The 13511-nt window shown below is 33.6% G+C and overlaps 1 protein-coding gene across 1 annotated transcript in view; it reads left to right on the top strand.

Annotated features, from left to right (window-relative positions):
• LOC118745625 (protein pangolin, isoforms A/H/I/S-like) overlaps window positions 1–13511 on the top strand; it is a gene marked incomplete at its 3' end in the record, with an annotated part of 680824 nt that overhangs the window by 646296 nt on the left and 21017 nt on the right. Inside the window, 1 exon segment of the mRNA XM_036479157.1 lies at window positions 64–210. Within this exon segment, the coding sequence (XP_036335050.1) occupies window positions 64–210 (147 nt within the window).

The following is a 13511-nucleotide window of genomic DNA, read 5'->3' on the forward strand; positions in this document are numbered from 1 at the left end:
GAAGTGGGTTTTCGATATACATGTACAATGCATAAACCTTTCAAACGTGTTTCTTTCCCACAGTGATTTCCCATTCCGATTTTCACCGAATCTATTGCCTTCAGTACATACCTCACCGCATCATGTACTCAATTCACATCCAGCGATTGTTACACCTGGTCCAAAACAGGACTGCAGTCAAGAGCCAACAACGAATCATAGATATTCCAGGTGAGTTGAAGTTTTACGTATAAACAAATGGGATTTAAATTCATTCGAAAAGTTGCCTTGGGATATGTTTATACAATTACTAGCCTATACCTGCCGGTTTCACCCCAGGTTTTTATACAAATAAGCAAAATATTTTTAGAACGTTTTATTATATGCATTTCTGCTCTTATTTTACTATAGCTCAGGCCCGGCCGCAAGGGGGAGAGAAATATGCATAAAATTTGCCGTCACTTAGTTTAAGATAATAATGGTATAAAATACTTTAAGATATCAGCAATTATTATTGAGCGTGAGGCCATTTCTAATGGTTCATATCCCAGTGACCGGGGTGAAAAAGTGTGATGAGGAGATGTGGTGATAGTAGCTTTAACTTCTGGGTAAATTGTTGTTGTTTTTCCACATCATTTTTCATTAGAAATGGTCTGAAGCGCAATCAAAATTGTTGAATATAAGAGTCGTTTTAAATAGCGATTCAAAGACAAATCGAAGGCTGAGGGAAGATCGAGCTAACTCGGCAGCCAGTTCAAAAAAGCACTATCTCAGAAAACTTTTCAAGAATGCAATACTTCGGAATTTGTATAAAAAAATTGCAGCCAAATATTGTGTTTGAAAAGATATTATAGTATACATTGGATTTTGACCGCTTTCGATGAAAGCATTGCGTGCACTTTATGAAATAAATTTAAGTTTTATGAAACGTACGTTTTATGTCAAGTCCTATATTTGCACATTACTCGTTCTTGTTCTAAAATTTTTTTTTTTAGATTTTGGATGATTATTTATTTTTTGAAACGTACAAAATTAAAAAATTATACTAGCGAGTATTGTGACATATTTGGATTATTTGTATAGCGTCAGCTATTGGTGCTAATAATTTTATAATATTTTATTATTTTTATAATTTTCTAGAATCATGTGAAATATATATTTTTGTACAAGAATTCAATGTACAGTTGGTGTAACCAATGTCAATGACACTTCGTTTTGAAACCTATAATAAACGATCAAAAATTCTATCCCACTTCTTCCTCATTTTTTCTAAAAGCAAATAAAAACAAGTAAAAGTATATAACAAATGATGGTCACAAGTCAAGGTGCAGGAATCGTATTTTCAGAGATAGTAGTCGAGAGTTCTAGCTTTAATTTAAGCCAGGAAGGTTCTATCACCTTTTGTTTCTTTACTAGGCTTCTTAAATATTGCAAACAACCCAATTTTTTGACACCTTGACCTAATTTTTTTTTAAATCTGGAGCTGATGGAAACTTTATGCCAACGGATTCGTATTTAGAACAAAAAAAATCTATCAAACACGGCTCTAGCATTTGCCGTACCAAAGTTTTTTTTAAATTTTTGTTGGGCTGTGTTATCCATTAAAAATTATCAGAAATTCAGATTCAGATAAATAACATCACGCATGTGCAGGCAAGGGCAGAGAACGAGCACACAATGGGCTAGCTTTTTTCAATATTCATCGCAATCTAGATTCTAGATGTTAATGTTGACTCAGTATTAAAAGAATTTGTATCTATACCTCGGTAAATTGCATGAAACTTTTCTTTGAGTTGTGCTGAATTATATCCACAATTAAATACAAAATGCTGAATACTCTAAATAAAACAATGATATACTTGGTTGTTACGAATGACTTTACATAACCACCACTCTTGTCAATAAGAATACGATGTATTTCAAATATTTCCCTACCAAGTTCCAGTACTCTAACTTAAGGACTTCGAGAGAAACACAGTATCAAAAATTCTGTTTATACGGGGGTGCCACGCACCCTTTTCCAATAACTCATACAGAATTGGTTTGGAATAACTTGATTCCAAGTTCCAATACTCTACTATAAAATCTTCCAGAGATAAACCGTATGAAAAATTTAGTTTATATGGGATGTGCCACGCCCTCCTTTTCAATATCGCTCATTTTTCTCTATGACTATCAGTTGCATATATCTCCATACCAAGTTCCGGTACTGCACAACAAGGCTTGCACTTCTAGAGATACAAAGTATGCAAATTTCTACAGGAGGTGCCATGCCCCTATTTTCAATAACGCCTATTACTCGCGATGAATTTGGGATATATTTCGTATACATAATCTCCCACCAAAATGCAATTATCTGTCACAACTACTTCCAGATATATGAGTAGTATAAAAAATGCAGTTTAAATTAGAGGAGCCACGCCCCTTTCCCAATAACGCCGTTAGTACTAAATTAAATTAACATATCTTCGTGCCAAATTTCATTGCTCTCTAAAAATACTTTTCGGGATATATTTGCATCATAAAAATGTATATCTGTATAGGCGGGGCTGCACCCCTTGATATATCGAAATTGCCTATGACCTTCCCTAGGATCTCTGCAGTAGAAGTGTCCAATTTGGTATGAGCGCCCTTCAAATATATGGGGGAAATGTATGAAAGAAATATTTCCCACTTAATTTTAAATAATGGTGATTTCGTTTCTTCCAAAAAATGTTGTCCTTCCCCGGTGCAAAATGTGTTAGATGTTGCACTCAACCCTGTAAAAGGGCATGTTTTTGCCTCTTATCTGTGTCTAGCGCACGCAATTTATAATATTGTCGTTTTCAGCAACTAACCGATTTTCAGGGCAACCTTCACCCCTGACAAAGCTTCAAAGGGCAGGGAATGTGCCTTCTTATATAGGGGGGTAAGAATTTCAATTACACTCTCGGTATTGTGATTCTACTTCCGGAACACTTTCGTGCTAATTGAAATTTTTTTCTGATATGAAGTTGGCTATTTCTAATAGATTTTGTCTCTGAACTCATATCTGAAAAATATGCACAGCATTTTACAGGTATCTCTTGTCCTTTCACAAGCCGCACAGTGCGCTTTTTGAACACTGCATGCGAATTAATCGTAGTGCTTTCGACAGAAGCAGCATTTTGATACGAATCAAAATGGTTTTAAAAGCTAAAAAAATCCCTTTCAACTGTGGCTATTGCGCCGCAATTACCCCTTGACCTTAAAAAAATTGGTCAAAAGTAGTGTTCTTCGAAAAAAGCATGCAAAATCCACGGGCTTTATTCAAAAAACAAAAAATTTATGTATTTTTTATTCTACTAGTACAGTGAAACCCGCTTAATTTCAAATTAGGTAAAAAAATTCTAAAAAATCAACGGCAACTTTTATCCACTTGAAACTTGCACATTATTGCACTTAAATCGAATGGACTATAAAACTGTATACACAAAAACACTTCTGATAAACAAGTTTGAAATTATGATGATTTTTTTTTAAGTGTTCTACAAAATCTTAAGCTTTATATGTTATTTGTTAGGGAATGAACTGCATTTTAATTGATTGAAAAACCTTAAAAATTAATAAATAAACATAAGTGGCAAACAATATCATTTGAATTTAGTACAAAATGATATGTCCAACCTTGACTTTTTAAACATTTTAATTCTTGTAAAAATTACAGACCATTGCACTAAATATTTTTTTAATAATACTTGTTTATGAGTTTACATAATGCTACGATTTTGGTTTTAAACTATGTGTACTTCATTAAATGTTGTTATTCAAGTATTTATGTAAGTTAACAAGAAGATGTAACTACATCAGTAACTATGTTCGCTTAAGTACCCGCATCGAGGTACTTAAGCGGGTTCTTTTAAGTACCCAACCCGCCTAAGTACGTCAAAAAGCTGACATTTTTCGAGAGGTACTTAAGCGGGTTTTACTGTATTACAGATTTTGAGACGAGTAACACGATTCCACTGTTCAAAATTCGAAAACAAATTTTAACACCTTAATTTAAAAAATGCATTATTTATTGCATTTTTTCTATTTGCATGCAGAAGTGCATCCTTCACTCAATTTTATATCACCCGAGAAATAAGTGCAATTCAAGACCTTTAATTTGAGCCAACGTAGAAGCCTGTACGCCCTCTGAGAGCCAAGTTATAACAATTTTAAATCAAACTTCGAAACTGCTGTACTAGTTTTTACTCCGAAATTAGAAAAAAAATTGCATAAAATGTCGAATGAAATTTCGAAGTTTAACTTCAGAATCGTAATAATTTAGCTCTCAAAGGGCCTAGAGACTTAAATTAAAGGACTTGAATTGCTTTTATTGTTCGAGGAATATAAAATTGAGTGAAGGATGCACTGCTGCAGGCAAATAGAATAAAATTATAGTTTAAAAAACTTAAACCTCCCTATTATAATTGCCATTCGTACTGTCATCAGGTATGTAACTTGAGAATAGAAATCGCTGCATCTTTTAGGCGCATCAATATTACATAGTTACATCCCGAGCTAATAAAAGGAAGGTAAACAAGTAATTTTTAGCAAAAAAAAACCGACTTCAACTCTCATATAAAAAAAATATATATATATATATCTCATGATCCGCTGAGCGGATCTTAACCAGATTAGTATGGGACCACCTCTGAGACACTACCTTTCCGATGCAAAAAGAATTATCGAAATCAGTTGACGTGGTCCAAAGTTATGCGGTAACATACATAAAAAAAAAAAAAAAAAAAAATTTCCGACGAACTGATAACCTCCTCCTTTTTTGGAAGTCGGTTAAAAAAAGCAATAAATGATGAATTTTTTAAATTAAGGGGACACAATTTTTTTTCGAATTTTGAACAGTGGAATCGTGTTGCTCGTCTCAAAATCTATAATATTAATATAATAAAAAATACAAAACATGTTTTTTTTTAATATATCCGTCGGATTTTGCAGGTATTTTTTCGAAGAACACCATTTTTGCCCAATTTCTTTAAGGTCAAGGAGTGATTGTGGCTCAATATCAATATTTTTTCTTGAAAGGCAATTACATTAGCTTTCAAAGCCATTTTGTTTCATATCAAAATATTGCTTCTGTCGAAAGCGCTACGATTAATTGGCATGAAGTGTTAAAAAAGCACACTGGGTGCCGTCGAGTTAGCTCGAATATCTCATTTTTCAGTGGAGGAATGTAATTTTGAAATTTTAAAATTACTACGGTGTATTTTTCTCAAAAACATTATATAATATAATAAAATAAAATAAAATGTCTATCATACTTGGGCTTACAAAATTTTGATTCCGGTTATTAGTGTTTTCGTTTCCTTGATCCTTTCATTACAGTTTTGCTACACAAAAACAAAACCAAAACACTTTTCCTTCATTTTCTTTTCATTGACAATATTTTACTTTCATTCTTATTTTACTTTGGTCAGCCAATTAACAATAAATCCGAAATGGCTTGTTGAAGATGATAAAATATGACTTCCACTTCGATAAATAATCGAAAAAACTAGAGCAGACACTGACTCGAATGAGTGGAACGTGAATTTTTAAGTAGTTTTCAGCGAAAACTGGTTTTCGTTTGGCAGATTTTACATGGACGAAAACACATGTTTTCGATGTCGGTCAGAACATGGTATTAGCAACTTTTCACTTGAAGCTAGCTATATGTTAATGAGATGATAATAGGCCTTTCTTTGTAGGACTTTCTTTTCATTGGAACAAAACTGCCAAAATTTTTTAGCTATTCACAATAATAATAAGATTAAATAAAATATCCGGGAATAAAATAAAAGTCCGGGAATAAAATTGTCACTGAATCAGGTTTCGATACAAACACTTTCTTCCGACACCTACACAGTACTCGGTTCAAAAGTATCGATACCAAAATTACTTGGTATCGGACGAAAAGTATCGAGTATGTAATTTTATTTACTAGTATCGTTTTGTGCTGCTCATTTTCTTCATATCATCGAACATACTTTATATGGAAAAAATGACTGGACTGCTAACAAAAAAAACATTTCCAAAAATCAACGGTAAGTCCTAGCTACTTCAACTCTGTAGTGGGCTATAAAACTGCATTCTTGAAACTTTTCTAAGAAATCTCATTAAAAAGCTGGAAATTTACCAGACACCATACTGGATCCGCCATTTTGAATTTTGCAATTCTGACATTGGATTCGTAATTAGCGACCCCGAAAGCCCTCTAGTACGAAATTTCGAATAATTTCTTTAAAGCTTCGAATTTTGGCCGCACTTTTGGATTGTGCGTCGATGATTCGAAATCTTCACTGTTCAGATACTATCGACACTTTTTGTTCCTTTCCGAGTCTTTTTGGCATCGATGCTTTTAACGAAATACTCGAGTAAAAATAAAATTATAGTTTAAAAAACTAAAACCTCCCTATTATAATTGCCATTCGTACTGTCATCAGCAGGGAACGGATTTTATGGAAATTGCCTTTCTTTCTGCTAAAGAGATAGAGTATATTCGATTAAGAATGTCCACGATTTAGCTTTCCCTGATTCCATGTATATACATTTGATGTTGCCTTTTTTGCCTTTTTTAAGATATTTGCCTTTTTTTTGCCTTTTTTAAGATATTTGCCTTTTTTGCCTTTTCTACGTTTAAAATAGTGATTATAGCATTTACAATTTTTTTTTAAGATTAAAAAATATACACATGCCCATGCGGCTTGTAGAAGCGCAGGGACCTCTTTCCAAATTGGTGTTGGAAAAATTCAAAGCCGTTTTCTCAGCTAACGTAGGCTTGAAGACAATAAGGGGTGTGTATAAAATTGTAAAGGGCGAGGAAAACGCCCTTATTCCTGATAATATGAACGTTTCAAACGTTCCGTATTTAAATTGGGCTCCACTTGTATCAACTTACATCGAGCGCTCATTTAGTGCATTCAAGGCTTTTCTTCGCGAAAATCGAATGAAAATGCTGCCAGAAAACTTCAAAATGCATCTTATGGTTCAATGTTACTACAACTATACAGATTAAAGTTTTATGAGTTAGAAACTCGAAAGAATAAAATAGTCAAAGAGTCAAAGTACAAATTTTTCATATAATGAAACTAGTTCATAGCTTTTCTCTTTTTACTTGTAATATAAAAATTTCTAAAATAAATATATTTTTTGATTGTTCTTCGTATTTTCTGTTTTTTTAGTGCCTTATTTTGCTTTTTTGGCAATACCTTTTTTTTTGTCTTTTCATGCCTTTTTCGCTATTTTGTTTTGCCTTTTTTTGCCTTTTTGGCAATACCTAGTGCCTTTTCCTGCCTTTTTCGCTATTTTATTTTGCCTTTTCCAGACTATTTCGTTACTTTATTTTGCCTTTTTTATAGGTTTTTAGGTCCTAAAAATCCGTTCCCTGGTCATCAGGTATGTAACTTGAGAATAGAAATCGCTGCATCTTTTAGGCGCATCAATATTAGATAGTTACATCCCGAGCTAATAAAAAGAAGGTAATAATAATATCGATGGCGGCCGCTGTGGTATAGTGGTAAGTAGTGCGCGCTTCCACTCCGCAGCACCTGGGTTCAAACCCTGGTCAAAGCAACATCGCAAAAAAAATTATAGAAAAAAGGTTTTTTCTTAACAGCGGTCGTCCCTCGGCAGGCAATGGCAAACCTCCGAGTTTATTTCTGCCATGAAAAAACAGCTTCTCATAAAAATACAATCGCCGTTCGGAGTCGGCGTAAAACTGTAGGTCCCTCGGCTTTGTGTGACAACATCAAGGCGCACGCCATAAATCGGAGGAGAAGCTCGGCCAAACACTAACATATGTGTAAGCGCCAATCTAATAATAAAAAAATAATCAATAATAATAATATCGATACTGTACCTCGATACCCCAATATTGGCAGTAGTTGTTACCTTTGTTAGTTTATATGTATTTTTGCTATCTCTAATGCTGAAGTCGACAATAGTATATTTGTATGTGTATGAGGTAAAAATACTCATATCTTTAATTTACAATAATTTAGACGCTGTATCGGATCAAAGTTCAGTGCAGGTTTTATAAATATCTTTCAATACGGCAAAAGTTTGGCACTTAAAAAAAAAAAACAATACCCAATCGGCAATACGCACCCGGTGCCCCAAATTGATCAGGCACCGCAGCAATAAAACAAACTTACTCAATCACTTAAAAGTGCATGCAATTGAATGTTAAGCATGTTAGTTTTATTGTAGCGCTTGTACTCAATCAATCTTAATCGCGATTAAAATTCTTTTCATGCAAAATGTAGTTATTCTAAAAAAGGCTTGTCAGAAGGGGTTTGTTCCAAATAAGAACAAATTTTATTTTTTCTCTAATGCGTATAAACGTAAAAATGGTTTCCCATATACCTAGTAAATTTATACTATGATACCAATAGTTTATTTGTATTTCACTATCGATAGTTATTTAATTTAATTTAAATTTTATTATCGAAATGCAAACTCTATTGTTTTTACGCGATCGTGATCATTAGCTATAATAGAATATAATACTAATAAATGTGCGCGAATATTTACATGTATGCAAATATATGAAAATATACTACCTTAGTTGAAAATTTATTCATCAATGTCCGTTTTCGAAGTTCTTACGTTATCAAATACTAGCAGATACCCGGCGTGCTTCGCTGTGCCTTAAAAGTATTTTGTGTTATTACTTCCTCTCACTTAGGTATGTAACGATACGAATAAATACAAGTACATACGCCATACTTTTCGTTCGATACCAAGTAATTTTGACAGGTAGGAAACCCGATAACAAGTTAAATTTTGCTCCGAAATTTTTTCCTCTACGTTTATGCCTTATATGAATCGCCCTGTGCTTTTTGGCAACTTAATTGCCAGCGAAAACCGCAGGAAAGCGCCATAGTGGACATAATGCAAAATGCGATCCAAATGCTTCACCTAAGTCGAGGGTTTGCAACGTTTACACGGCCAATTGTTCGAGTGGAAGTGTTAAGTGGATGAATATTCAGTACAGACGTTCTAACGCGATGTAAAAGTCACTGAGTAACTCTATTATTCTTCGCGCTGTAAACGTTAGCGGGCAATACTAAAGGTAGGGGCAAATAGCTATGTTATTGAAGAAAAGAAATAAAGAAAACAAGTTGATTCAAAAAAAAAAAAAAATAAAAAATCCTAGAAAACACTAAAATATTAAACGTATCCTAATCCCAGAAAGTTTAAACGCTATCTTCGAATCTAGTCTGAAAAAAAAAAATTAAATCTAGTCTGCAGTCTGTAGTCTTGCTTTGCGTCCAACATTATCATATTGGCTAAACAGTTGGAACATATAGAAGTTGCCTTATTCTAATTTGTGAACTTCTCAAAAAAAGTTGCGCGTCCTTTAAGTACGAGAGCCAAGGATAACTTCGACTTCTGGCAACACCACAAACGGCTCGCCGTCGGTCAAAGGAAAAAAGGTCTACGAAAAGTGACGAAATGTCCTTATATTTATCCAGCCCAGTATCCTCCCTTAAGTCGAACCCGATCATATTTACACACATATATTTGCAACCGATTGTTTTCGAAAGCAGGAGCAACAATAACCACGTCAAGAAATCTGTTGACAGGCAAACATTTGGAAAAACTTCTATTCTTGGGAAATACAACAAAAAAAGACTTTTTTCGCTGAAATATTTTATTAATATACTAGTAAGCCCGGGCAGACGTTGTCCTGCTACATACCGATACATAGGCAGGTTACATGCATCGTAGATATTATGGGTCTTCACACCGAAACTTGGTACTCGGTAACTCAGTGTTCGATAATTTTTTCCCACGTATTTTGTTTATGTAACACTATTTTACAAATTTCCGAACACCGAGTTACCGAGTACCAAGCTTCGGTGTGAAGACCCATAATATCTACCAGACACCGAGTTACCGAATACCGATCTCGGTGTGAAGACCCATATTGTTTCTTACGTTTCATTCGATGTCGAAATTTACAAAAGATTGTATTATTGTTCACTACGTTTGAAAAAACGATCTCTGGTTACGGTTGAAACATCAGCCAGTGGAATGGATAAACTTGGATGGTGTCCAAACGGTGAATTTTTTGTTGCTGTTGGTCTGTGCATGTTTATATGTATAAATACTTACTACATTATTTTGTTGCTATCCTGCCTATTTCTCCCCAACATAAACATACATATGAAGCGTAGCGCAAATAAGATTGGAAAACTCCCGCTTCGGATATGGGCAGTTTGTAGTTAGCGTAAACGAACATAGCGACACGGGATTTTTAAGCACGTTGCGAGACGCATGGAAAAAATTTCGATGAAAAAAATAATTTTTCTCTGGGTCGAAACTGTCTTTTAAGTTGGAACCAACAATACACACCCACAAAATTTCAATGAAATCCGTTAAGAAGTTTCGGAAATTAGCGTAAACGAGCACATTGACACGGGATTTTTATATATTAAGACAAGCACGTTGTGAGAAGCATAGAAAAAATTTCAATGAAAAAAAAAATAGTGACTCGGGATTTTTATATATTAAGATGTTTTCTTAAATAAGATTAACTTGTAACTGTATATGTATCTGTATAAATACCATTCATCATTAAACATATAGTTCTGCGATCTAATAGAGTTTTATTTATTTTCAGTTCCTACATTATTAAATTTTATTATTCGGAGTTTAGGATTCCGAGAGGATGATTAACTTGTGATTTAATAAAAAATAAATTTAACTTAATACGCAATACAAAATGAGTACCGATACGAGTAGGTATCGATACTTTAGGTCCGATATTTTTCACGCATCGAGACTTTCTTTCGATACTACTTCCAAGTAAAAGTACACCGATACGGGTAGGTATCGATACTTTAGGTCCGATATTTTTCAGGCATCGACACTTTTTTCGATACTACTTCCAAGTAAAAGTATCGATTTTTATATACCTATTAAGATGTTTTCATAAATAAGATTAACTTGTAACTGTATATGTATCTGTGTAAATACCATTCATCATTAAACATATAGTTCTCCTATATAACGGAGTTTTATTTATTTTCAGCTCCTACATTATTAAATTTTATTATTCGGAGTTTAGGATTCCCAGAGGATGATTAACTTGTGATTTAAAAAAAAAAAACAATTTAACTTAATACGGAATACACAATGAGTACCGATACGAGTAGGTATCGATACTTTAGGTACGATATTTTTCACGCATCGACACTACTTCCAAGTAAAAGTATCGATACCTGCATGGTATCGTTTCATCCCTACTCTCACTGCATCCAAAACTCTTAGCTAATATTGTTTCGAAGGTATTTATAAGGAAGGCAAAGTATCGACATTCGGTCCTAGATAGATCGGTCCCGGATGTCGTATCCAGGCAATAAGCTTTCTACGTTCTAAATTTCAAGAAAATCTGACCCTAAATACGATTTTTTAAAATGGATCGGTCCCTGGTCCAGCTAACGAAAAAAGTATCTGTGTATTTCCCTACAATCCTTTAAAATTTCGTTTAAATCGGATCAGTACTTTTTACGTGATGCGCGCACAAATAAAACGGCAGCAGTTTTATTATAAATCTATATATGTATGTACATTAGGGTGCCCATCGAAAATGTTTTTTTTTGGAAATTTCATGACCCTACCCCCTAATTTTATTTGTTTTGAGAAATATTATTGCCTATTTATTCTTATAGATTTTTTAAAGGTTATTTAGAGGTCTCGACCTGTCGATTTAGGTCAGAAAATGCAATTTTGTAGATTTATGAGTTTTTGAATGACTATTTTTGATTCGATTTCAAAGCTCCAATATGATATGGGATGAGGATATATAGGCCTTTGAAATGGCATATAATAATATATTGTCGGACTTGGCTTGTTTGGATTTTTTATCGGGTAAAATAAAAAAAGACCCATATTTATCTTAATTTTTTAAATTTTGACCATCGCTAATTTCCCCAGTTTTAAATAAACTGATTGCTAATTTATTGCAATCGTATAAAAATTGTCGAAGTTAGGCCATTTTTCTTAATACGGCTTTGAATTTATATTGTTTATGTACCAGACTTTCAGTTTTTTTGAGCAGTGGGGCTAAGGAATTCATCAATATTTTTTCAAAATTGATATATACAATCGCCCTTTAGTAAAGAAGTGGTTTTTCAAGAAATTTTTAGGAAAATGAGGGTGGCACTGCCCACTTTTATGATATATGTTTATCTCAAAAACTACTGACCGATATCGACGAATTTGATATACACATTGTGCTTAGCCTCCTTAAGTAGCGTATTGACTATTTTTTTTTAAATCGGACTACTGCCGCTAAAATATAACTAGCTTTGAGCTTTTTGAAATTACCGTTACGTTGGTGGAGCCCGTGGTTTTTGTCCGATTGAAAAAATTTTTATCATGGTGCTTAAGAAGCCTAAGCGCAATGTGTATACCAAATTTGGTTGAGACCGGTCAAGTAGGTATTGAGATCCACATATATGATATAAGTGCGCGGAGCTACCCCATTTTCCAAAAATTTCCTGAAAACCCGCTTCTTTGCTAAAGAGCGATTGTATATATAACTTTTAATTAATATTGAAGAATTCTTTAGCCACACTGAAAAGTTGTGGAACAAATATTGTTAACGAAGCGATATTCTGCCGAAATCCGCAATAATATCTGCGTTTTGCTAACTTTAGTCCTGTAATTTCCACGCCCATTTCTAGGGGTTTGTCGCCTTAAAGGAAAATCTTGCCGTACAAATAATATATCTCAACATAAATTTTCGAAAACAAATTACAAAAAATTGTTAATTCTCACAAAATAAACCATCTCGTCACAAAGAAAAATATTTTAAAAATGGTTCTTGAAAAACGCCCTTTTTTTTTTAACCACGTTTTTTATACAGAATTAAACAAGGATTACGATGGTATAATTTTAAATCCATAATTTACTGGTCTTCACTATCCAAATCAACTTCAAAAAGTTCAACAGGTAATAGCTAAGTTAGCTTTAGGACAACCGTGGCCATCTTATGCATACTAGTGTTCGCCCAGCGGTTGAAATTCAACCGCTAAAATTAAAGATAGTTTATGTGAGTTGAGTTGAGCTGAAATAAAATTTGTTGGAATGGGTTAAGTGGAGGGGAGTTTAGCTTAGTACTTAGCATAACATAACATAGAATAGCATTAGATTCAATAACATAACATATGTAGCATAACACATCACAATATAACACGCACATTCTTCAGTTGTATTTCCTTTTTATCCCTATCACTTTCTTCCTCTCTATCTTTGTCTCTATCGCTTTTAATGTTTATGTTTATGTTTATCTACACCTTCATGTTCATGTTCATGTTCAAGTTCATGTTCATGTTCATTTTCATGTTCATGTTCATGTTCATGTTCAAGTTCATGTTCATTTTCATGTTCATGTTCATGTTCATGTTCATGTTCATATTCATCTTCATCTTCATCTTCATCTTCATCTTCATCTTCATCTTCATCTTCATCTTTATCTTCATCTTCATCTTCATCTTCATCTTCATCTTCATCTTCATCTT

This window comes from Rhagoletis pomonella, unplaced genomic scaffold, assembly GCF_013731165.1.
Source record: "Rhagoletis pomonella isolate Grant_MI unplaced genomic scaffold, Rhpom_1.0 Rhpom_scaffold_00009, whole genome shotgun sequence".
Classification (NCBI taxonomy): domain Eukaryota; kingdom Metazoa; phylum Arthropoda; class Insecta; order Diptera; family Tephritidae; genus Rhagoletis; species Rhagoletis pomonella.